This window comes from Rosa rugosa, chromosome 2 (genome assembly GCF_958449725.1).
Source record: "Rosa rugosa chromosome 2, drRosRugo1.1, whole genome shotgun sequence".
In the NCBI taxonomy this organism is placed as follows: domain Eukaryota; kingdom Viridiplantae; phylum Streptophyta; class Magnoliopsida; order Rosales; family Rosaceae; genus Rosa; species Rosa rugosa.
In genome coordinates this window covers 53,803,014-53,824,443 of record NC_084821.1, presented here as the reverse complement: position 1 = coordinate 53,824,443, position 21,430 = coordinate 53,803,014, and the positions used below count along the sequence as shown (strand labels likewise).

The 21,430-nt window shown below is 38.9% G+C and overlaps 5 protein-coding genes across 7 annotated transcripts; all 5 read right to left on the bottom strand.

Moving 5' to 3' along the window:
• Positions 1-1,009: 1,009 nt before the first annotated feature.
• On the bottom strand, positions 1,010-2,219 carry LOC133728390 (uncharacterized). Its single transcript, XM_062155807.1, has 2 exons — positions 1,981-2,219; positions 1,010-1,424 (listed from the first exon to the last, which is right to left on the bottom strand). The coding sequence occupies exons 1-2, from the start codon at positions 2,200-2,202 to the stop codon at positions 1,170-1,172; spliced, it is 477 nt and encodes a 158-aa protein (XP_062011791.1). The 5' UTR covers positions 2,203-2,219; the 3' UTR covers positions 1,010-1,169.
• A 771-nt stretch (positions 2,220-2,990) lies between these two features.
• Positions 2,991-4,674, bottom strand: LOC133732274 (anthocyanidin 3-O-glucosyltransferase 7-like). Its single transcript, XM_062159786.1, has one exon. The coding sequence runs from the start codon at positions 4,539-4,541 to the stop codon at positions 3,132-3,134; it is 1,410 nt and encodes a 469-aa protein (XP_062015770.1). The 5' UTR covers positions 4,542-4,674; the 3' UTR covers positions 2,991-3,131.
• A 2,140-nt stretch (positions 4,675-6,814) lies between these two features.
• On the bottom strand, positions 6,815-8,877 carry LOC133731012 (uncharacterized). The gene is made up of 7 exons (XM_062158490.1): positions 8,783-8,877; positions 7,967-8,035; positions 7,756-7,858; positions 7,511-7,689; positions 7,319-7,424; positions 7,042-7,128; positions 6,815-6,915 (listed from the first exon to the last, which is right to left on the bottom strand). The coding sequence occupies exons 1-7, from the start codon at positions 8,875-8,877 to the stop codon at positions 6,826-6,828; spliced, it is 729 nt and encodes a 242-aa protein (XP_062014474.1). The 3' UTR covers positions 6,815-6,825.
• A 2,288-nt stretch (positions 8,878-11,165) lies between these two features.
• LOC133730127 (protein MAEA homolog) lies at positions 11,166-12,938 on the bottom strand. Its single transcript, XM_062157786.1, has 4 exons — positions 12,317-12,938; positions 12,157-12,184; positions 11,768-11,890; positions 11,166-11,323 (listed from the first exon to the last, which is right to left on the bottom strand). Exons 1-4 carry the CDS (start codon positions 12,382-12,384, stop codon positions 11,309-11,311), a joined length of 234 nt encoding a protein of 77 aa, XP_062013770.1. The 5' UTR covers positions 12,385-12,938; the 3' UTR covers positions 11,166-11,308.
• A 1,436-nt stretch (positions 12,939-14,374) lies between these two features.
• On the bottom strand, positions 14,375-16,924 carry LOC133733959 (uncharacterized). 3 transcript variants are annotated; one of them, XM_062161616.1, is made up of 6 exons: positions 16,461-16,924; positions 16,196-16,261; positions 15,361-15,468; positions 15,173-15,267; positions 14,944-14,974; positions 14,375-14,576 (listed from the first exon to the last, which is right to left on the bottom strand). In XM_062161616.1, coding segments are annotated over exons 1-5 (333 nt in total). In that variant the 5' UTR covers positions 16,524-16,924; the 3' UTR covers positions 14,375-14,576; positions 14,944-14,973. The 3 variants fall into 3 exon arrangements, 1 of the variants encoding a protein (XP_062017600.1); XR_009857986.1 differs by having other exon boundaries at positions 14,376-14,562; positions 14,900-14,974; XR_009857985.1 differs by having other exon boundaries at positions 14,377-14,576; positions 14,900-14,974.
• Positions 16,925-21,430: the final 4,506 nt, after the last annotated feature.

Here is a 21,430-nt window from a genome sequence, read left to right as displayed (position 1 = left end):
TTTAAGAGAAATAGAAAATATCGCGGTGCAATCTGAGCCATTGAAATTATTCAATGCTTGATCTTAACCGTCGAAATTCATTTAGAAGGGGGTTTTAAAGACCAGATGGGATCGTACGACCCAGAACCTTCAAGCGTCTCGAACCCGTTCTCACGACCCGGCGACGCTGAAACGTGACCCGACCTCATGTCTCGATTTCGGCCACCTCAGATCGCCAGAGCAATGGCGACTGAACCCTCTCGGCGGCGTGGTGCGAGCAGTGACCTCAGATCATCCAATCGGCGACGGTACGACGTCGAGAAGCCGCTGCAACTCCGCTAGCTTTCTAGCAATTTCCGGCGACTCCGGCGGCGGTGCAGCTTGCATGTTGTACAGAAGTTGGCCTACTCGTCGTGCTCCACACGTCTATGCAAGTAGTGCTTTGATTCGATTAAGTTTTGGAGAAATTGTATTTTGGGTGCTTCGGATTTTTACTGTGATTACTGTTTCCGGTAGCAATTCCGGACTTCTGACTCTTTTCCGATAGCTATATATCCTGGTCCCAGAACTCGGAAGGATGATAGGTCGAACCAGATGGTTGGCCGAGCTGAGTTGATGATCTTGGGCAAGTTGTACAGTCGCGGTGCCGCTGTCGTGGTGGCAGTTTCGATCGATCTTCATTGGTTTTCTTAATTTTGATTTGTGCTGTGAGTTGTGTGGTTGAATTCGTTAAGTTTGGAAATGAGAACAAAGGGAGAAGACACACGAAAGCGGCCAAAGTTTCAGAGTATGGTGAAAGGTTCGGAGGAAGATGAGTCATGAGACCCTTTCAGGGAGGTGATTGAGGCAATACGGTAACAACCTCTAAAGCTATCTATCCAAGAATCAAACACATAGCGCGGCTTCTGGGTTTGTCATTCCTCCACCGATCGATTGTTCTCTCACCTCGCCTCCGAGTTCTCATTCAACTTCAACCGATGTGTGGGTGTGTCAGTCTGCACTCAGTGCCTTCCTCTTCGATTAGCGACTGATTGGCGCCACAGTAAAGAGTTTTTTACCCACTGCAACTACCTTGTCGTTTGCGAAAGATTTAATGATCATTTTGCCCCTCCGTGAACAGTCCGTTTGGGGCGCACCATACGCAGGGCGCATTCCAGAAATTGCCTAATTAATTTATTCCCATTTTCTCATCAACTGGGCAGAAATTGTTTGTCAACTGGGCAGAAATTGCTTGTATTTTTTTGGCAATTTTGTTGAGACTCCGCATTTACAGTCTCAGATTTGATAGGCTTAGCAACCTTTGATTTACTGATCTTCTGTACACCTCTCCAGGACTTTGGTATAGTGGATACAGGATCATTAAGTACTTTCTTTTGGTCAGCAGCAGTTGCCTGCCCACTAGTCTGAGCCTCACAGTCATCCGCTTCTTCTTTAATCCTCCCCAACTGCAGTAATTACATATATATCAGAGACGTGCAAAAGGTATAGAGATCATCAAGGTGCTTAAACTGTAGAAGTAGTTTCTACTTCCTAGAAACTACAACCTTCTTGGATATCAAATCAAAGAGAACAATTCATGTAACTGCCACGCAGATGAATCACTCTACAACCACAAAACAAATCAAAATTGCACTCATACTCTCATACGCAACAGCGAGTCAGCGAGTGTGAGCAACTAGGCGATGCCAATTGTAAAATAGACCTGCCATCACGACTAGTGCTACATACTGAAATGAACAGCTGACACTATTTACTCAAGAGATAGAAAAACAGTGACTCGAGATATGATTGTAGCGAAATTCTATAGCTGCCATCATTGATCTTATGTAACAACCAGCTAAGATTTTCGCTACCGAAATAAATCCACCATAGTTACTAATACTAGGACAATGCTAACGAGACTTCAAATCAATCAAAACCTAACAAGCAAATAAATCCAAAAATAAATAAATAAATGATAAAACGAAATCAAGATAAGGCGGTGGAGGAGCTGAGGCAGACCTCAAGCTTAGAAAAAGCGGCGTAGGCGTCGGCGCGTGAACTGAGAGGCTTATCGGAGAGGCTTAAAGGTTTGGAATCTTCATCGTCCGGCGGCGGAGTGAAGTGGCGAACACGGCGTGGATTCGACGGCAGAGATGATGGGGTCGGAGCCTGGAGCGAGTGAGAATGTAGACGATGGTACTGGAATTGAGTTGGGCGAGGTAGGCGACTCGGATCCTCCATATCTGAGTTTGAGAGAACCAGAAACGCACAAAATGTGAGAGAGAAAAGAGAGAAAGAGGGGTAGGTTATTTTTTGAGTGTGGAGGGAAAACAATTTTGGGTAATTAATTACTCAATTTCCTGCGTGCTTCTGTTTTTAACTTTTTATGGGAATTCCGAGAAAAATTTTTATTAAAAAAAAAAAGGAAGCATCGTATCCAAAGTAGAGTGATAGGCGAGTGTCGTGTCAACTAATCGGGCCGGGCCTTTTTTTTGTTTTCCTTGAACTTGGGCTTTTATATAGTTCTGTTTCGTCAGCCCAATGTTATCATTACATTTTATTGTGAGAATTTTTTTTTTTTTGAAACGTTTATTGTGAGAATTTCTAGTTTCAACCGGAGCATCACATAATTAGGCATGATTTTATTTTTCTTTTAAATTATGGAAAAATAAATAAAAGACTGAGTAAATAGAAACAACTTTTCTAAACACCTTTTGGAAGCAAATAGCATCCCTTAGGTTCCTCTAATTAGTAAAGCACAGAGGCTAGTAAATAGTAATGTTCATCAAAAGAAAATTTAACCAAGTTCACAGTCACAGAATCAAGGCCAAAGAAATTGCCATAAGAAACACATAAAGATCAGAAACCAGAATGCTAACTCGGAATAAGAATTGCAGCAGTTGCAGGTTTACAGATTAGAAATGGAATACTAGTGTACAATTGGCCGGAAGCCTGCAATTGATGGATGAACAAGAGAAAGAAAAGTAAGGATATGCATGTCTTAATCATGTACCCCAACACAGAAAACAGAAGGGGATTATTTATCTTCAGTCAGATATTTTATTAAATAAGAAGAGACTTTTAAGCAATACGATTAAGACCGCAGACGATGTAAGACTGCAAGGCAGACAAAACAAATCGATAATTAAAGAAAACAACAATATAGTTGCTTAAGTCGAAGAAATCAAATCTACCAAAGTCCTAAAATCTTCCACAGCACTTCCGGAAGGCCCAGCAGCCTCTGCTAGAACCTCTTTGAGCATTCGTGCTTTACCTCTCATCTTCTTCCCCTCTTCATTTGCCAAAATGAGCTCAAAGCTCTTGAGCACTCCACTTCTCGTAAATACTCCACCCTCAAGGCTCACTCCAATACCCCATACTTCCTCTATCAACCGCCCCGTCATTCGGTGATCTCCAAAAAACGGCCTGCAGATCATCGGCACACCATTTGCAATACTTTCATACACCGAATTGCACCCGCAGTGTGTTACAAACAACCCGATCGAAGCATGTCCCAGAACTTGAGCTTGGGGTGCCCATGCCACTATTTTACCCTGCTTGTTAGTCCTTTCAACGAATCCATCCGGCAATAGCTGCTTTATGTTGTCACGAAGAGACCAAAGAAATGGCATTCCACTCTCTTCCAATGCCTCAGCCAAAGAAATCAACTCGTGCGGAGGTGGGGCTGCCACAGTTCCGAAACTAATATACGCCACAGACGATGATGCTTCTTGCTCATCCAACCACGTAAGACAGCCGCTGGCATCGGAGTTTGAAGCTGGAAGCGGCTGCAGTGGTAATGAGATGGAGAGAAACCCTACATTAAGCACCTTCCGAAATTTGGATTTCAGATCATTGTTGAGAGGTGTGGAACTTAGTTCTTCGTACGAGTTCATGACAACGGCTGCCGGCTGCAGAAACACATGCCCGAGTTTACTCAGTGTGTTGGCAAATACCGACTCGCTAGGAAGTACTTCATCGGGCACGTCTGCAATGAGCATGGCAGACAATCCTGGAATGACTTCCAGCCTTTTGTGCTGACGCCAATCTTCATTGCCACCGTTTGCAGTGGCTTCTTCGGCACAGATCTGGCGAATAAGATCTGTATATATATGAGCGGATAGGGTGTAGGCCAAGGGCACCCAAACAGGAAACCATGGAATGCCCAAACTCTCAGCAATCTCTCCACCAAAGACCAGGAATCCATCTGTGATCAGGGAACTGATCCGCCTCTCGCTTCTCTCCGCCACGGCCTTGTTTATACCTGCTTTGAACATTTCGGGTGCCTGCTTGAGGAATATGTCCACGGCCTCCAGTGGATTTCCTGACATGACATAATCTTTGGGCAGAGCGTCCGGGACATTATAGGGTTTTATGTTGTCTGGAATGGCCTCTGATTTTGGCTTGGAGAAAAGGGAAGCGTTCGATTTCTCTGTGTTGAAGAAGGAAAACAACACGTCCGGGGCAGCGCTGGCCAGCTTGCACACCAAGGTCAGCAATGGATTTGCATGGTTTCCAAATGGAAATGCGAGGACCAAGACATGCCCTGCTTTCTGCGAGCTGTTGACTACTGCCATCATACATAAACTTAATTTCAATTTCAATCTGTGGAATAATGATCGATGTGTTGGGTGTTGTTAATTTATGAAGAAAAGATTGCCGGTAGCTTGGCATAAGAATATTAATTACACCTACCACTAGTATCTAATAAGTGGTGGTGGGAAGAAGAAGATAATTTGTGATGTGCATCGATGGGTACCACCAAGGTCTTTTTTGAAAAGGAAATCACCAAGTTCTTAGACCATCTCCAACGGAGTGGTCATTTGCCAGGAGGACAATAGAACGGTAATAAATGACTGATAACATCCTTTCCAACCCACAAGTCAAATCCACGTGGATAACAATTCTGAAATTTTCTGTCAAATTTGACAGACCAAACTCAACCAGTCTTTTCTAACTCAACCAGTCTTTTCTTTTTTTATCATTATTTCTCTTTTTGTTTCTACCGCCCCCCCCAAAACAGAGGTTCTCTCTTTATTTTTCTGGTGCTGCATCTTCTCAGGCAATCGATGGTGATCGATCTCCATCAATTGAACTGGAATATTAATGCCCCAGCAAATGGAATGATTTATCATATCTTCAAACCCAGAACTCAAGTCTACAAAAACTGAGCTAAAAACCTCCCACCCAATTGAGATCAAGCACAATGAACTAAACCCAAGTCTCAATTCCCACAAAACGAAATCCCTCATATATGTGGAATAGTCATAGCATGTGTTGATTTGGCTTTTGCCTCTAGATGAACAGAATAGATGACTATGAGTCTACGATGAGTGAAGAACTTGAAGATCTCCAATTCCAACTCCAGCCCCCAAATCTGAATTACTGAACAATAAATAAGCAGGCAGTCCATAAAGTTTAAAGATTTCGCAACAGATCCACAATTCCAACAACACCCTCTTCCTAATTTCTTGGTTTTCCAAGAACAACAAGAAAAACAGAGAAGAACAAGATTGAAGACAACTGAACCACGAACAAGAAGAGAGAAAAGAAGAGAAATAGAAAGAGAAGAGCTGTTTTTATTTTATTTTTTTTATTATAAAATATTCTGAAAAATATTAAAATAATTTTTAAATTTAACATATCCACTGGAGTGGAAATTTGTCAAAAATAACAATTCACACATCAGCCTTCAAATTTGAATTTGACACAAGCATTTTGCATACTCCATTGGAGATGCTCTTAATGTTAACTAGTATGGTGCGGGCACCATATTTGTTTATGTTGTCTTAATGGTACCTAGACTTGAGGGAAGAGAGATTTTTGTGTCCACCAAAAATATCCTCCACCACTAATTTAGTACATTTTTTTTATTTTTTCACGTTACAAATTTCGTAAGCGGAAGCACAGTAATGATTGAAGTCGATGAGCTCATTCGTATTAATTGTTATTGAGCAAAGATAAAAAGGAGAGGAAAAAACCCTAGGTTCTGCTAGTGTTTTCTTTCTTTCAGCAGACGACGGCGAGGATCTTTGGGCTTTTCTCGTAGAGGTTAGAGAGGACTAGCTCTTCGTGTTTCATCGCTTCTGTGGGACAGATTAGTTTGATTGTGTAGGAGGACGCGGATTGGAATTGTTGAAGGACGCATCCGACCACCGGAGAGTGCGGTGTGGCTGATAGTCTACCTTACTTCTTGCGTCGGTTTAGGTGGCAAGGGAACGGAATTTGGGCTTGGGCCGGTAGGCCTGGAGTCATAAACCTTTTATTTTCTCTTTTTTGCAGATCCATACTGTGTCTTCTAGTATGTCATTGACCTATTCGTTTTTGTGAATATATAACATAATCTACCATCTCCTTTAAAAAAAAAACATAATCTACCATCTTCGCAAACCAACAATGTAGAAGAAAAAGAAATTGTTATTTCAACCCTTGGATATGATTAAAGTGAAGCAAAATCCCTATATCAGAAAAATTGGTTTCCTAGTTGTTTTGACCAAAATACCCACCACTACAAATAGCGCATAGCCTCACAGCGCCCAGTAATGTTCCTTCAAAGAAAATTTAACTAGGTTCACAATCACAGAATGAAGGACAAGGAATTGCCATAAGAAATACATAAAGACGAGAAACCAGAATGCAAACCCTGCAAGGGAAAAAGAATTGCAGTTGCAGGTTTACAGATTGAAAAATGGAATACTAGTGTACAATTGGAAGCCAGTGGTTTTGCGAGCGAACGTCCATGTAACAAGTACTCAAGTAGTCACCATTCACAGCGTGGTTATTCATATAATGAGCTGCTTTTTCCTTTGCTTGTTGCCAAAATAACTCCATTCTCTCGTTATCAACTTTATTGTATAGAATCAATCAGTTGTTGGTACATATCTTGGTCCCGCTGAGAATGTACCCACCAAATCCATTCATCTGCATACATGGATGGGTTCTTGATGGAAGTACCTGTATATATAGTTATAATCAGCATCAACCTCTTATAACTCTGAAAGTGAGTGGGTTATCAGACTTCCACAAAATGGAGGTCTGATCCATTAGATCTGTACAAGGATATAGAAGACCAAACAAAACCTGATATTCACGTAACCAAGGTTCTGAAATTTGCAAGCCAACTGCCATTTTCCCCACTTGTAGATTGTGCATGCATGTTGCGAGCGGCTACATTTAAACAGAAAAAAAGTTTTACATTAATCTTCTATCAATCAGTGAAAACTTGCCAAGCAACCAGTTTCTAACATGCAGTAAAGTTTAAAACATTCAGAATGGCTGCTTAGACAGTCTACGAAGGAGTCTGGTAGGTGGCTAGATATATGCCTACATACCTACATTATTATTTTGTCATGATTACCTGAAGATACTGGTGATAAATAGCAAAAGGAGCAGAATTTGACAGAAGTGGCAGTATCTCTTTAACTAGACTCCACGTATCCAGCTCTGGTGCTGCTATTATTAAACTGCAGAAAGAATGTAGAATGACTATCAAGTATCAAACGGATGCAATTTTCAACTAGTAAACTGAGTATGCAACAACATTAGTTACCTAGTGAAGCCATTCTCTTTCCACAAGTTGATGATTTCATGTGGTGCTTTTTCTCCTAGTTTTGCAGATTTGCTCGGTTTTCTTTCTACAGAATAGGTAGTTTCAGGAATAAGATCTGATATCATATTCTCAGGCGCAAGAGAAACTTCTTCCGTGCCAGCCGTTGAAGCTATTTGTTCCTGAAAAAATCAGTATCAGACACAATGAAGAAACTCCGAAACAATCTTTCATTAAGTATTGCTTACATTTGATTCAATTTCCATGCTACAAGAGTCCCCATTGTGACTCGAGACTTTTGACTTTTCAGTCTGGACGGAAAAAAGGTCAGCCAGAGGAGACCTCACAATCCTGGAACAAATGCATATAGTTTAGCATACCTTAATTGCTTTCATAACCAGTAGAAGGTTTTCATCCAACTGCATTTCCTATAATGATGTAACTAGAAGGCAGATCTACCTCTTGCAAATTTCTTCTCCAAAGTTGAATATCCTCGCTATATCCATAGGTGTGGATCCTAGAAGGAGCCTAGAGGGGGGGGGGGGGGGGTGGGTGAATAGGCTCACATCCAATTTTTTCGTTCAAAAAACTTTCTCAGGGATTACAACAGGGTGATCAATCCTGAGAACTGATAATGAACAGATTGTATTGTAAATTCAACAAACCAACTAAAGCAATAAAGAACACATGTTTTGTTGACGCAGTAAAACCCTATCAAGGGAAAACATCTGCGTGGCCTTTACTCTTGAAAGACCAAAACCAAGTCACTAATGAAACAGATTATAAGTTTACAACACTGGGATTGCACTGACGCGGCAATCCTCCTAGACTAACTCACTAGACTGTTGTAATCACTCCTTGCTAATTGTTTACACAAGTGAACAACTCAGAAATCTCAACTATGACACAAGCTATGAACGCAGCAAGTTCGACTTGGAGATTTCACCTTTGAAGCTTACAATTCCCAACTGAACTCATGGGATGCAAGAGATGAATATGCATGAATGGTTTTGTGTTTTTCAAATTGTTTTCAACATGGAACAAGACATTTTGAAAAACAGAAAACCAAAGAGATAAACTCTTGATAAACAAAGGGACTGAAACACAAAAGTATTTTCAATCACCGAAATGGAACAGAGAACCCATATATATAGAGGAAGAAGAGAAGGGACAGTTCACTCAAAGAACCCTTAATCTCAATTGAGTAGGTAAACCCATATCCATAATTTCAGATTGCCCATGTAAACCCATGCTCCTAATTTCAATTGGGAATACCAATTCAAGAACCCAAAACACTCAAGCTCCATAATCAAAACTGACACAAGAAGGGAACCCATGAAAAACCCATGGTTTTGTGAAAGAGATGCCATGCATGAGCTTACCGGAGCCAAGATGAAGATGGGTCTTCTTTTGATCTTCAAGATTTAAGCTTGATCTTGGACAAGACAGCAATATGAGATGGGATTGGGAACCACGACAACAAGGCACACTAGGCCAAAAAATGAAACAGACGACGGATATTTTTCGCTGTGGGATATTGACAGCCACCGTTGTGTATCGGCGCGTTGTGTGATGAAAAATAGCACAACGGTGATGCACCGTTGTATGATATGAAAACAGTCGACATACTCTTGTTATCAGCGTTGTGCCTTCTCTCGGCAGATGGTAGGCAGAGCTGTCGCGCAGCCATGCTGCGCATGGTTGGTGCATGCATCAGACAACGAAACTTGTTTCAAGATGTTGTTGGAAAACATTATCAGACAACGTTTTTTTAAATTTCACTGTCTTCTGATTTGTCGTCAGACTTCAGTTAGAGACTATGGTTGTTGTGTAGCTTAGTTCTGGACAACGTAGTTCTGTTTTTATAGTTGTGTGAGTGTAATTGAGAGGACGCATTTTTGGTGAAACCATTGTGTGATATATAAGAACTCATTTGTGTGAGTACCCAAATTTTGTGTATAGAGACAACGTAACATTGACATTATATAAAATCTGTTGTATGACAATTTTCATTGCCTACATTTTGTGCATTACTAATGGTGCTCCATTTTGACCTAATGAGCAGTGATCAATTGTAAAAAAATCATATTGCAAACTATCAAATGAATAATCCAACCCATATTATAAACCTCAAATATTAAAATGGAGCATTTACCAATCATCCAAGCCAAAATGAAAAGAAGAAAAACATTCAAATGCATATCAAAAGCTAATACAAATACATAATATTTGTTTCAAAACATGCCATATGGTGCATGAATATTGTACAAACAGAATATTGTACCAACAGAGAAGCACATAAAAAAGATGGCCTTCAGCAACAACCTAAGTCACGGAAAATGTTTTCCTTCAGCTCCTACACATACGCCTTGACCACAAACTTTGCCCACTCATTTCGCATTTGATCAATGTCTGCTTGGGTATATTGGCTGCTACCTCTCCTCTCCCACTGAAACCAATTTATTATATCAAAGTGAGACATGGACATACATAACTATTATGTCCACAATCTCGATAGAAACCAAGTAAACTGACTACATTTATAGCTAAAATAGAAGAAACATTGCAAGGTAACATTAACAAGCCTCATTCACTAAGAGAAGCAAAGCTATAATATATGTGCCTTCGCATCCCAGCACTTACTTTATTTATCAAAGCTAAGAGTATGATTTGATCAAACAAACAAACAAGCATAACATGAAATCAGTAGATATAAACAACCTGATATTATGACAAATAACAGCTCTCAATAGCATGTGGCTACAATTCCAGGCCAGTTAGTTTTGAAAGAGAGACCTGCAACTCAAAATCATCAGCCAAAATCACCCTAGAGAAGATTAAATGTATATGAGGACAACAATATAGAAATCAGATAAATATCAGTAAATAGATACGGGGTTTTCAGAGCAGAGAGTCCTGCTTGCAGATAAATATTCAACAAAGGCTCAAACGTTATGCCATACAACTTGCAGAATTCCTGTTTGAATTGGTCAACCGGGTAATCCCATTGTTTTGGTTCAAATAAAACCTGGATAGCATAACCAACCAATGAGAAAATCAATCACATATCTTAGGAGATAAACGACTAAAACAATTAGAGATACCATAGTCCCAAAAGTACTTCGTTTACTACTTTCGCATTCGAGTTATATCTTTAAATCTGCAAGTCCATTCCAATAAAACAAAGCAATACAACTAATTCCAGACTAGTAAAGACTGATAATGCTTTCCACCATATCAGAAAAGAAGAAGAAAAATGCATTAAAGTAGTCCAAAAAGAAAAGGAGCTTCCTGAACTAGAAAAAATAATCACCTTGTATGTACCACATTCCGTAGTACTCTTATAAGCTACTGTTATGAAGACTCGCTGCAATTCTTTCATATAGGTAGAATCACCATGGTGCAAGGTATTTCTGGGCATATGTGATAGCTCGCAAGTTATTTTCAGCTCGTACCAATTCTATAAACTCTTGAGGTCTTAGCTGAAACTCTAATTTGCTCTGCCATCAATAAAAGATGCAGTATTAGACAAATAGCCAAATTTTACCACTACAATTAGGATAAGTTTCGAAGTAGTAACTAGTCCCTATGTGTCTCCTTTAATAAAAGCAGTTCAAACCAACTACTCACATAAATGGAGTCCATGTATAGACCAAGAGAATAGATATGCCATTTTAACTGGCTTAAATGTTTACAATAGCAATTATCTAACTAGCAGAAGTAAACCACCCATTGCCCCCTCAGAAAAGGAAAGACATCGTTATTTTCTTTGCACCAGCAAGCCACGATCTAGACATGCAATCATATCAAATATAACTTCACAAGCAATTATCAGAAATCAGATAGAGTCAACATACTGTCGAAGCAGTTAAGCTATCACTATGGTGGACCTTTGACAACCATATCAACCATATAGGACAAGAATGATTAAGCATCCATGAAAGAAGTCATTTTTCCATTTACTTTGATCTCTTGTTATGTAGTCCAAGTAAGTAGGACACGTGCAAGAGATATGTGTAACTAAAACTAAAACATGTACCCCATAATCTGAGAATAATAGTAAGTCAAATTTAAGATGAGCCAAGCAGCAGGAGAGATGCCATGAAAGAATTGCCAGATTTAGCTTATATAGCATATTCATTTTGTAATTCAAGAACAAGCAATACAACAACTAATTGTACAAAAAAAAACTCATCTAACCACCCCAATTATAGCAAGGTCTCCCCACCAACGTACACAAAAGAAAAAGAGAATGCATACTTTGGATTTCTTTAACCTTGACTTGTTCTCGGCACACCAGGCTAGGACAGGGCCTACCTCCTTATTCTGGAAAGCTTCAATAACCTTTCTGGCTTCTTGAAATACATCGATATCAGCAAGATCCTGAGACATAAGAAACACTAATCATGTTGCAGTTGAAAATAAGGGAAGAATCAGCATTATGCTTAAAACCAAAGAGATTGTAACATGCCAATGAACCATGACAGTCCTCCAAGGAGAGAAACTGGAAGCCATTATCCATTACTTATTTCTACTTGTCTTCACTCTTTATCTTAGTCGCACTCTCTCTTCTAACTTCAAAATCTCTGAGACCATCACATCAACCATTAAGCAAAATTAGCAATAACAATCTCAATTTCAGGACTTACCAATATTAATAGAAAAGGCACCAGCTGCCTGCACATCCAAACAAACACAGCATTAGAGCTGATTGTTCTAATTCCCTTTCATTTTTTTCTCTAATTTCGCAGCAGAAAAAAAAAAAAAAAAAAAAAGAACTCAGAACAAAATCAAAATTCAAAAACGCACCATCTCTTGCGAGAGAGGATTGGTGCTGGTGAGTTTACATTGATTGACGATGATTTTTTGGAGCTCATCAATATGGCTATGGAAGAGCTCCCTCTTCAAGTCGACGAACTTGTGGAAGGACTTGACAAAATTCCTAATCTCTAGCTCAGAGAGATCCTCCATTATCAACCTCGATGGATTTGACCACGAATCGAGTAGCCATGAAAACCCTTTTTCCTCCTCAATTTATCGACTAGCCCCCAAATCCCTAAATCGAATAACCCTAATCTTCAGCAGATTGAAACCCCCTTTTCCTCCTTCTTCAATTTATCGACTAGTTGAAACCCCCAAATCGAGTAGCCCACAAATCTCCAAGTCAAAGAACCCCAATCTTCAGCATATCGAAACCCCTTTTTCCTCCTCCTCCTTCCCAATAAGAAGAACCCACAAATAGGACTGAGTCGAACCCTAATAGAGATGAGTCGAGTGACGGCTGAGTAGAACCCTAATCAAACATGGCTGAGTCGAGTGATGGTTGTGCTGGGTGTTTTGATGAGAGATGGTGTTGTGAGGAGATGGTGTTTTCAGGAGAGATGGTGTTGAGAGGAGATGCTCGAAGAAAAGGCTATTTTGTAAGTATTGGAAACACAGCTACTGATGAAAAAAAGGTCAGGAGGATTGAGGAGCAACAAATGCAGTTCTTTTGTCTAAGTGTCCAAGTGGTTGTCCACGAAGTCAAAGACCTAGGGTTTTTTTTTTAATTTGTTTTTTTTTTTTTTTTTGTATTCATGAAACAGACAACCCATATACTAAATTTTGTTGTCTGATTATGTATACATTAAATTTCAGTTCAGGTTCCAAATAGGGAAAGTTCCCGCTATGTTCAATGGTTTTGGCGCTAGGATAGACATTTTCATTCACACAACAGAAATAAGTGAGTTATGTTGTAGGAACTTACAATATGTTTTCCAAAATATATGTTTTTGGGGGGAATGAGTGGCATTTGGGGGCATTCCCAATATATCTTCCTTGATCATACAACACAAAGTAAAAAATTGTTGTATGACATTCTGCAAGCTACTCTCATACAACAAATGTAACTATTCTGTTGTGCAATGTAGTAAAAATTTGGAGCCACATTTGAGTCAAAGTATGAGGGAAATCTGCCGCTATTTTTTTTTTCATTCACACAATAGATCATTCTTGTAATTGTTGTGCAATCACCTTCCAACTAAACTCTTTTGAATTTTAACAGCCTTATACGATGAAGCTTTCTTATAAGAGTTGTATGATTCACTTTCCCACATCACACAACAAATTTTTTTTTTTCGTTGTGTAAAAAGTGTCGTGTGTTAAGGTTATTGGCCTAGTGGCAGCAAACTGAGATGAGGTTGCAAGTTGAAATTGAACTATATTCTTCAAAGATGGTCTTTGGCTTTCGAGAGCAAGGCAGCCACACAAAAGAAACAATTGCAATTAAACAATTATGCTAAGATGGGGAAGCTGACAGCAAAACTGATCTTCCAGTCTTCACATGGGTCTTTGACAGCAAGACAACAAAGTCAACTACAACAAATGTATTTAAACATGTATGGGCTTGGGCTGCAACCTTGGGCTTCTTAAGGAGTAGAGATTTGTGAAGAAGGAATGCCAACACTATACTAACAATCTCCCCATTTGGCATTCCTAAACAAAACACTACTTTGCAACACAAGACTAGCCTAATACTTAGACAGCAGCTGCAAACCGAGCCTGAAACAATTGCACAAGAAATACCAAGTGAAGCATGGGCAATTAAGGCACAAGAGAAATAATGCAGCCAAGCAAAGCATTCACTACTAGAAATTTCCCCAAAGCACACTGATTTGAATTAGTCCCTATTGGGACAAATCACACTGATAATAGTGGCTAATGCCATTAGCCACTATGCAGCCACTAATGAGATATCAGTGCCCTCTATTGCAGGTGCTATTGGGACAGTGCACACTGTTAAAACAACAGTGGCATACCAAAATCCAATGCAGCATATAACCTTTTTCTCTCCCACTGTTATTGTATCAGTGTGTTTTCTCAATGCCACCAACATCAGTGGCAAAATTTGGTGAATATATAAAAAAAAATTACAATTTGGCCCACTAAAATGTACTATATAATTCTACAATATACTGTACAATCCATATACAACTTCAAATAAAATACAACATAAAAAAACATAAATCTCTTCATGTTCCTCCCCATAGCTGCATCTGCTACCTCTCTTGCAGCAACTTTCATATAATTTCTGTCAAACAAATGAAGAGCTCAATAAAATACTCGCAACATACACAAAAATGAAACTGACATATAAAGCAGCCAACATAGCAAATTTATTCAATTCAATCAGTATCCAAAATTTAACATCTTAATAGCACATAACAAAAATTGTCCAAGAAGGAAAACAATAAGTTCTTGTACAGGAGGATTATAAAACTCCACATTGATAGCAAAACAAGATACTCAGAATAATATACCAGCCCCAAACCAAACAATCGACAACTAATAGCCACTTTCAAGCAACAGTCTAAATCACTATCCCAACACATATTTATATGTAGAAGTTAGTACCTTAAAGAAAACAAAGGTAGATGTATTCTTTTCTGCAATCATACCATATCTGCCAATGAATCTGCCAGTGATGTTCTGCATGCATAACAACAACAAAGCATTACTTTAAGTGGTGGTGTTCAATTGCTTGCCTAAAAATAAGCCTCGTATTAACCATGTCAGACACATTTTAAGCACATATGCAACAGCAAATGCACTGCACATGTTTACAAGTATTAACAACAGTCATGCAGACAAAAGGGAAAATCAAAGTTAGTAGATGGAATATTTTACCATGTCGAGCCTCGAGCACAGTTAGAAAGCAGGTTCACGGCTGCATGTTCCTCCGGCATCTTCTCTATCCTTTCTGATTCCACCTCCCTTTGTTTCTGTTGACATTTACAATTATCCAAAACTTCAAGTTCACCATAATGACATTTTTGTAAACACTTGTATTACGTGAAAGAAAAATCACCACATACCAAAAAGCAAATATTGTAGCTGAGAATCATTATACTGTATACAAAAGATCCAGCTATTGAATCAGTAAGCCCTTCTATTAGTGCTTCATGGCCTTGAGCATCCTCAACCTGACAAATGAAATGCAGGTACTCTCTAATGAGTAAAGATGCTAACTGATTAAGATATCAAACATAAAACTTCCTGCATTGCAATCCCCTTCCCATGAAAAATAAACATGCCAGAGTTCTACAGATGTCCATGGGACTGGTGAGTTCCAATGGATTGGTGAAACACAGCAGTAGCATAATGTGAACAATCATAAATATCCCAAGTAAATAACAAAAGTACAACGATTACACAAATGGGAACAAAGAAACTTGTAATATACAAATGATCAAAGCTTTGGGGAATAATAACATTTCTCTCTCAATGACTTTTATCCCTTAAAATGTGCAAGTCAAATCCCACATTAGATGAATGTTAATCATACAATTTTCCCAACAACCCACAAACTTATACATTGCTAGGGGAAACAACAAGCTAATACATCTCAGATAAACATGTTCGTCAACCTCATGCATCACAATCATAAATCACAAAAAAAAAAAAGTAATAACAGGACTATGTTTAAGGAACCCAATATTTGCTTTTAAAAAGGAACATTGAAAGATCTCTCCTTTATTCCATTTTCAATGTTCAATCACATTCTAATCAAAGTCAAAAATGAAAAAGAACAAACCTCCTTAGCAAAATCAGAGAGAAACCCAGTTATCAAAAGGCCTAGAATCCAATGCAAAATGAATCAAGAATCTGTTTTGATGATATTAGAGATGATACTTGGTATGAGTGAATTACCTTGATGTTTATATATATCGAAAAAATCGACGAAACCGAGGCAGAGGAAGCTTCAAGCAGAACAAGCTTCAACATTTACATGCACAAAGAAAAGTTTGATTCATTTTCACAATGCAGAAGGATATTAATCCAAAATGCATATTAACAATCCAAAACCAAGAAAAATAAAGATCCAAATTTAACCATAAATATCAAAAAGCATCAAACTTTAATCAAAGCAGAATGACCCGTTTCAACGACCCGAGGCAAGAAACCGAACCCGTACCCGAAAGCCCGTCCCGGCAAGAATGAACATTCTGGAACTGATCGACATCGAGCTTTTCTTCATGATCCCAACGGTGAAGTAAATACTATCGGACGGCGGCAAATCGACCCTGATCTCATCCACGTCGAACCAAAAGAACAATCTTTGTACCTGAATGCCCTTCAGATCCGTGATCGCGCCGTAGCTCAGCTTTCCGGTGATGCGGGTCTCGTAGTACACCAAGTACTCGAACTGAATATAGCACGGTTTCTCCAAAACGACGACGAATCGGCCATCCCTGGCTGACAAGTGATGGGAGACGATCTTATCCTTACTGCAACAGTCACCCAGAAGATTGAAAACACTATAAGAGGAGAGAGATCGAAAATTAGAAGGGGAGAAAAAAGTAGATCTTGTTTAGGTATGGAGGAGACGGAGAGAGAGAGAGAGAGAGAGAGAGAGAGAGATGATGGGAGAAACCTCCAGATCTAGATTTGGTTTGAAGTTTTGGACTCTGAAGGGGTGAAGGGGTTATATTGAAGGAAGTTTTCCCTCATCGTTCGATCACCTCTTCATCACTAATCCGACGGCTAAAAATGATTGTCAAAACCGATAACTGACACACGTCAGCTCCACTACCGTGTTTGACACTGATATCAGTGGGTTGAATTATAAATTAATCACAAATATATGCATATTTTACAGATTTGACCCCATTAACAGTGTCATACTCATTAAAAAAAATTATATTTTTCATCACTGTATACTACACACACTGATATTAGTGAGAGGAAATGCAAAAAACCCACTGATGTAAAACATCAGTGTAATACTATTTTTTTTGACACTGATGATTTTTAGTGGCTTCCTAAAGGGTGCTAATGGGGAAATTTCTAGTAGTGATTTTAAGATCACATGAAGCATTAGCAATAAGGAACAGCCATAAAGGCACCTAATACTTCTCCCCCTTTTTGTCTAGGAAGGACAAAGGGAAAAAGCTATCAACAAGAACAGAAAACATCCATTCAAGAGTACAAAATCTGCAGAAAAATGCAAATGGCCAACTTGGATAACATTTTTGAACTAACAACCTTCAATTTTGAAGAACACAAAGAAGACCACATGTATCAATGAATACTCCCCCTCAATATATGCAGCGGATTATTGAGAATTTAAAAATGCAAGCAAGCAAGGATGAAGGACATAGTCAATCCTAGATTTGTCTTGACAAGTCAGGCAAAGAGCCACAGAGGATTGCAGAGCACATTTGAATCCCTCCAGATCCCACAAAGAAACACAAGACAATTTGACAGTTCCTTTTTGTAAACACTGCTCAAAGATGACTTGTAGCATTTCATGATTCTTGAATTGTTGAGAAACTTGAGCTAAAACATCCAAGGGATAAGAATTGATACACAAGAGATTACAAAGGAATGAGATGAAATCCTATTTGAGTTTATTGATCCTTATCACTCCAGATTTTTTTTTTTTCATTTATTTAGCTCATAATCATTGGCTTTGTTAAGCTTGAGCTTTCCGAAGTAAACCATATTTTTGACCCATGTAACAAGTCTTATGTCAATGGCTCTCAAACCAGTTGGTTTTAAGGCATTAAGTGTAACAAGGACACTCCTAAGGACATATCAACTCGAGTCAAAAAGAGGATATCAAACAAGAAAATACCACCGGGGTGACGACCAAACCATTCCCTTTTCTTCCCAATCCTCATATCGTTCACCACGACCGAGGCCCGTTTACTTTGGGAATAACCTGGCCAAGCTTCTCTAAACATTTTCATGAAGAAGCATAAACTACTCATCTCAAACCATCATAAAAACTGAGCACAAAATAAAACCCCACAAGAGATTTTGGTGCAAGAGTTTAAGATAATAGACTTTTCAAACAAAAATGAGCAGTGAACAATAGAAAGCTGATGCAAAGAGTCTTGAGAACCTTGAGTGACCAAGTAAGAAGAAATGATGAACAAACTATCCTCTGATCTTAGATCAAGACATGATCAGTATTTTCCAGGATTGAAACAATGCATGCAATCCCCAAAGGAAATTAAACACTTATTTTTCACAACCTATATTAAATGCAGCACACAAAATATACAACACACAACTTGCGTATATGAGTGAGAATATTCAGGCAGTAGGACATACACCAATAGACTTCCTAAGAGAGACTCAAAACGAAGGTTGTCTAAGGGTTTTGTAAACAAATCAGCCAATTGATTTTCAGTGGGAATGAATTCCAACTCAAGGATATTTGCATCAACAAGATCACGAATGAAATGATATTGAATATCAATATGCTTAGTGCGTGAGTGCTGAACAGGATTCTTAGAGATGTTAATGGCACTAGTGTTGTCACAAAAGATTGACAACTTACCTTGAGGGAAACCATAGTCGTTCAACATTTGTTTCATCCATAACATTTGGGTGCAACAACTACCAGCTGCAATGTACTCGGCTTCGGCAGTTGAGAGAGACACACAGTTTTGCTTCTTGCTATGCCATGAAACAAGATTGTTTCCCACAAAGAAACATCCACCCGAGGTGCTTCTTCGATCATCCACATTTCCTGCCCAATCTGAGTCAGTATAACCTGCAATCTCAACATTGGAGTCAAAGGTGTACACCACCCCATAGTTAGAAGTTCCAGAAACATATCTAATGATGCGTTTAACAGCCTTTAGATGTGATTCCTTAGGATTAGCTTGATATCTAGCACAAACACCAACACTAAAAGAAATATCGGGTCTACTAGCAGTAAGGTACAACAAGCTTCCTATCATGCTTCTATACAAGGTTTGATCAACACTAATTCCAGTCAAATCCGCATCAAGTTTTGAACTAGTTCCCATGGGATTTCGGACAGCAGTAGCAGCATCCAAACCAAACTTTTTCACAAGGTCATTGGCATATTTGGTTTGAGAGATGTAGAGACCATCACTCCTTTGTTGGACTTGCAGACCAAGAAAATAATTCAATTTGCCACACAAACTCATTTCAAACTCATTTTTCATGATATTAGTGAATTCTTCAATCAATGAATCTGAAGTTGAACCAAAAACAATGTCATCCACATAGACTTGAGCAAGAATTAAATGATGAGAAGTTCTTTTTACAAACAAAGTTTTGTCAATTGAACCTCTAACATAGCCTTTATCCAAAAGATGAGAGGAAAGTCTCTCATACCAAGCTCTAGGGGCTTGTTTCAGCCCATAGAGAGCTTTCTTAAGTCTATACACATGGTCGGGATGGATAGGATCTATGAATCCTGTAGGTTGTTCAACATACACTTCTTCTTGAAGAACACCATTTAAAAACGCACTTTTCACATCCATTTGATAAAGAGTAAATCTCAAATGACATGCAATGGCAAAGAGAAGACGAATAGATTCAAGCCTTGCAACGGGGGCAAAGGTTTCATCAAAATCAAGACCTTCAACTTGAGAATACCCTTGAGCAACAAGCCTTGCTTTGTTGCGGGTAATCTGACCCTTTTCATCAGATTTGTTTTTGAAAATCCATTTTGTTCCAATGACATTTGAAGAGTCCGGTCTAGGAACCAAATACCACACATCATTTCTAGCAAATTGACTCAATTCATCTTGCATGTCATTTATCCAATTAACATCACACAAAGCCTCTTTAGCATTTTTAGGTTCTATAACAGAAACAAAACCATAAAATGTAATGATGCTAATATCTTCTTGATGCTTTGCAATGAAGCATGAAAGAATAGAGAGATTGCTTACAGCCCTTCTTGCTTGTCTCCTTGTTTTTAAACCATCATTCAAATCACCAATGATGTCAGAAGAGGAATGATCCTTGTGCACTTGCTGCTGTCCAGTTCTGTAAACAGGCTGGATTGTAGAGGTATCATCAATCCCTACTGAAGCTTCCTCATCTTCTTGGCCTTCAACAACAACTTCATCATTCTTTTCCTTATCGAAAAGTACCTGATCAAAACTTATACAAGGAGTATGTGAGAGCACAATTGAGTCATCAATAGAGACATTAATGGTTTCCATCACAGAACAAGTTCTCTTGTTATACACCCTATAAGCTCTACTATTCAATGAGTAACCAAGAAAGACTCCTTTGTCACTTTTAGCATCAAATTTGGCAAGATATTCTCTATCCCTATAGATGTAACAAGGGCTACCAAACACTCTCAAATGGCTCACATTTGGTTTCTTTCCTTTCAAAATCTCATAAGGAGTTTTTTCAGTTCCCGGTCTAAAGATGACTCTATTGATGGTATAGCAAGCATTGCTAATCGCTTCTGCCCAAAAAGTATGAGCAAGACCAGCAGAGTTTAACATAACTCTTCCCATTTCAATTAAAACCCTGTTTTTCCTTTCCACAACACCATTTTGTTGAGGAGTTATGGGAGCCGAGAACTCATGCTTAATTCCCATATCATTACAAAACTCATCAAATGAAGCATTTTCAAATTCAGTTCCATGATCAGTTCTAAGTTTTACAATGCATTTATTTGAAGAGTATTGCTCATTTGAAATCATTTTGCACAAGTTTTGAAAGTTGTCAAAAGCATCAGATTTTTCACTCAAGAATTTCACCCAAGTGAACCTAGAAAAATCATCGACTAGAACAAGCAAGTACTTCTTACCACCTAAGCTTTTGGTTTGAACAGGTCCAACCAGATCCATATGCATTAAATCCAAAGGATGTGAAGTAGACATAGAATTAATGATCCTATGTGAGGAACGAGTTTGCTTACTGTTTCTGTGTGAGAATACGGTAACTAAGAAGCATGATGGGGAGAGAGAGAGAGAGATAACACCGCATGTATAGTGGTTCACCTTGCCCTTGAGGCAAGGCTACGTCCACTTAGATAGTTTACTATGAGTGAGGCCAAGTGACCTTTGTAGTGATACAAGTATAGGGATCATCGATCCATCCATTCTAAGAAGGGGAGGACTTCCCTTTATAGCTAAGGGAAGTCCCCATCTATTC

Bases quoted from the DNA above. Each gene is read 5' to 3' on its own strand.
- LOC133728390 (XM_062155807.1), bottom strand. From the start codon at position 2,202: ATGGAGGATCCGAGTCGCCTACCTCGCCCAACTCAATTCCAGTACCAT. The intron at 1,425-1,980 runs GTCTGCCTCAGC...TAATTACTGCAG, and splicing joins CCGCTTTTTCTAAGCTTGAG to TTGGGGAGGATTAAAGAAGA.
- LOC133732274 (XM_062159786.1), bottom strand. From the start codon at position 4,541: ATGATGGCAGTAGTCAACAGCTCGCAGAAAGCAGGGCATGTCTTGGTC.
- LOC133731012 (XM_062158490.1), bottom strand. From the start codon at position 8,877: ATGGCATCTCTTTCACAAAACCATGGGTTTTTCATGGGTTCCCTTCTT. The intron at 8,036-8,782 runs GTATTCCCAATT...CCCCCCCTCTAG, and splicing joins TGTTTTGGGTTCTTGAATTG to GCTCCTTCTAGGATCCACAC. The intron at 7,690-7,755 runs GTAAGCAATACT...TGATTTTTTCAG, and splicing joins GCATGGAAATTGAATCAAAT to GAACAAATAGCTTCAACGGC.
- LOC133730127 (XM_062157786.1), bottom strand. From the start codon at position 12,384: ATGAGCTCCAAAAAATCATCGTCAATCAATGTAAACTCACCAGCACCA. The intron at 12,185-12,316 runs GTGCGTTTTTGA...TTGGATGTGCAG, and splicing joins ATCCTCTCTCGCAAGAGATG to GCAGCTGGTGCCTTTTCTAT. The intron at 11,891-12,156 runs GTAAGTCCTGAA...CTTATGTCTCAG, and splicing joins TGCCTTTTCTATTAATATTG to GATCTTGCTGATATCGATGT.
- LOC133733959 (XM_062161616.1), bottom strand. From the start codon at position 16,523: ATGAAGAAAAGCTCGATGTCGATCAGTTCCAGAATGTTCATTCTTGCC. The intron at 16,262-16,460 runs GTACGGGTTCGG...TAAATGTTGAAG, and splicing joins TTGCCGGGACGGGCTTTCGG to CTTGTTCTGCTTGAAGCTTC. The intron at 15,469-16,195 runs GTAATTCACTCA...TTCATTTGTCAG, and splicing joins CGATATATATAAACATCAAG to GTTGAGGATGCTCAAGGCCA.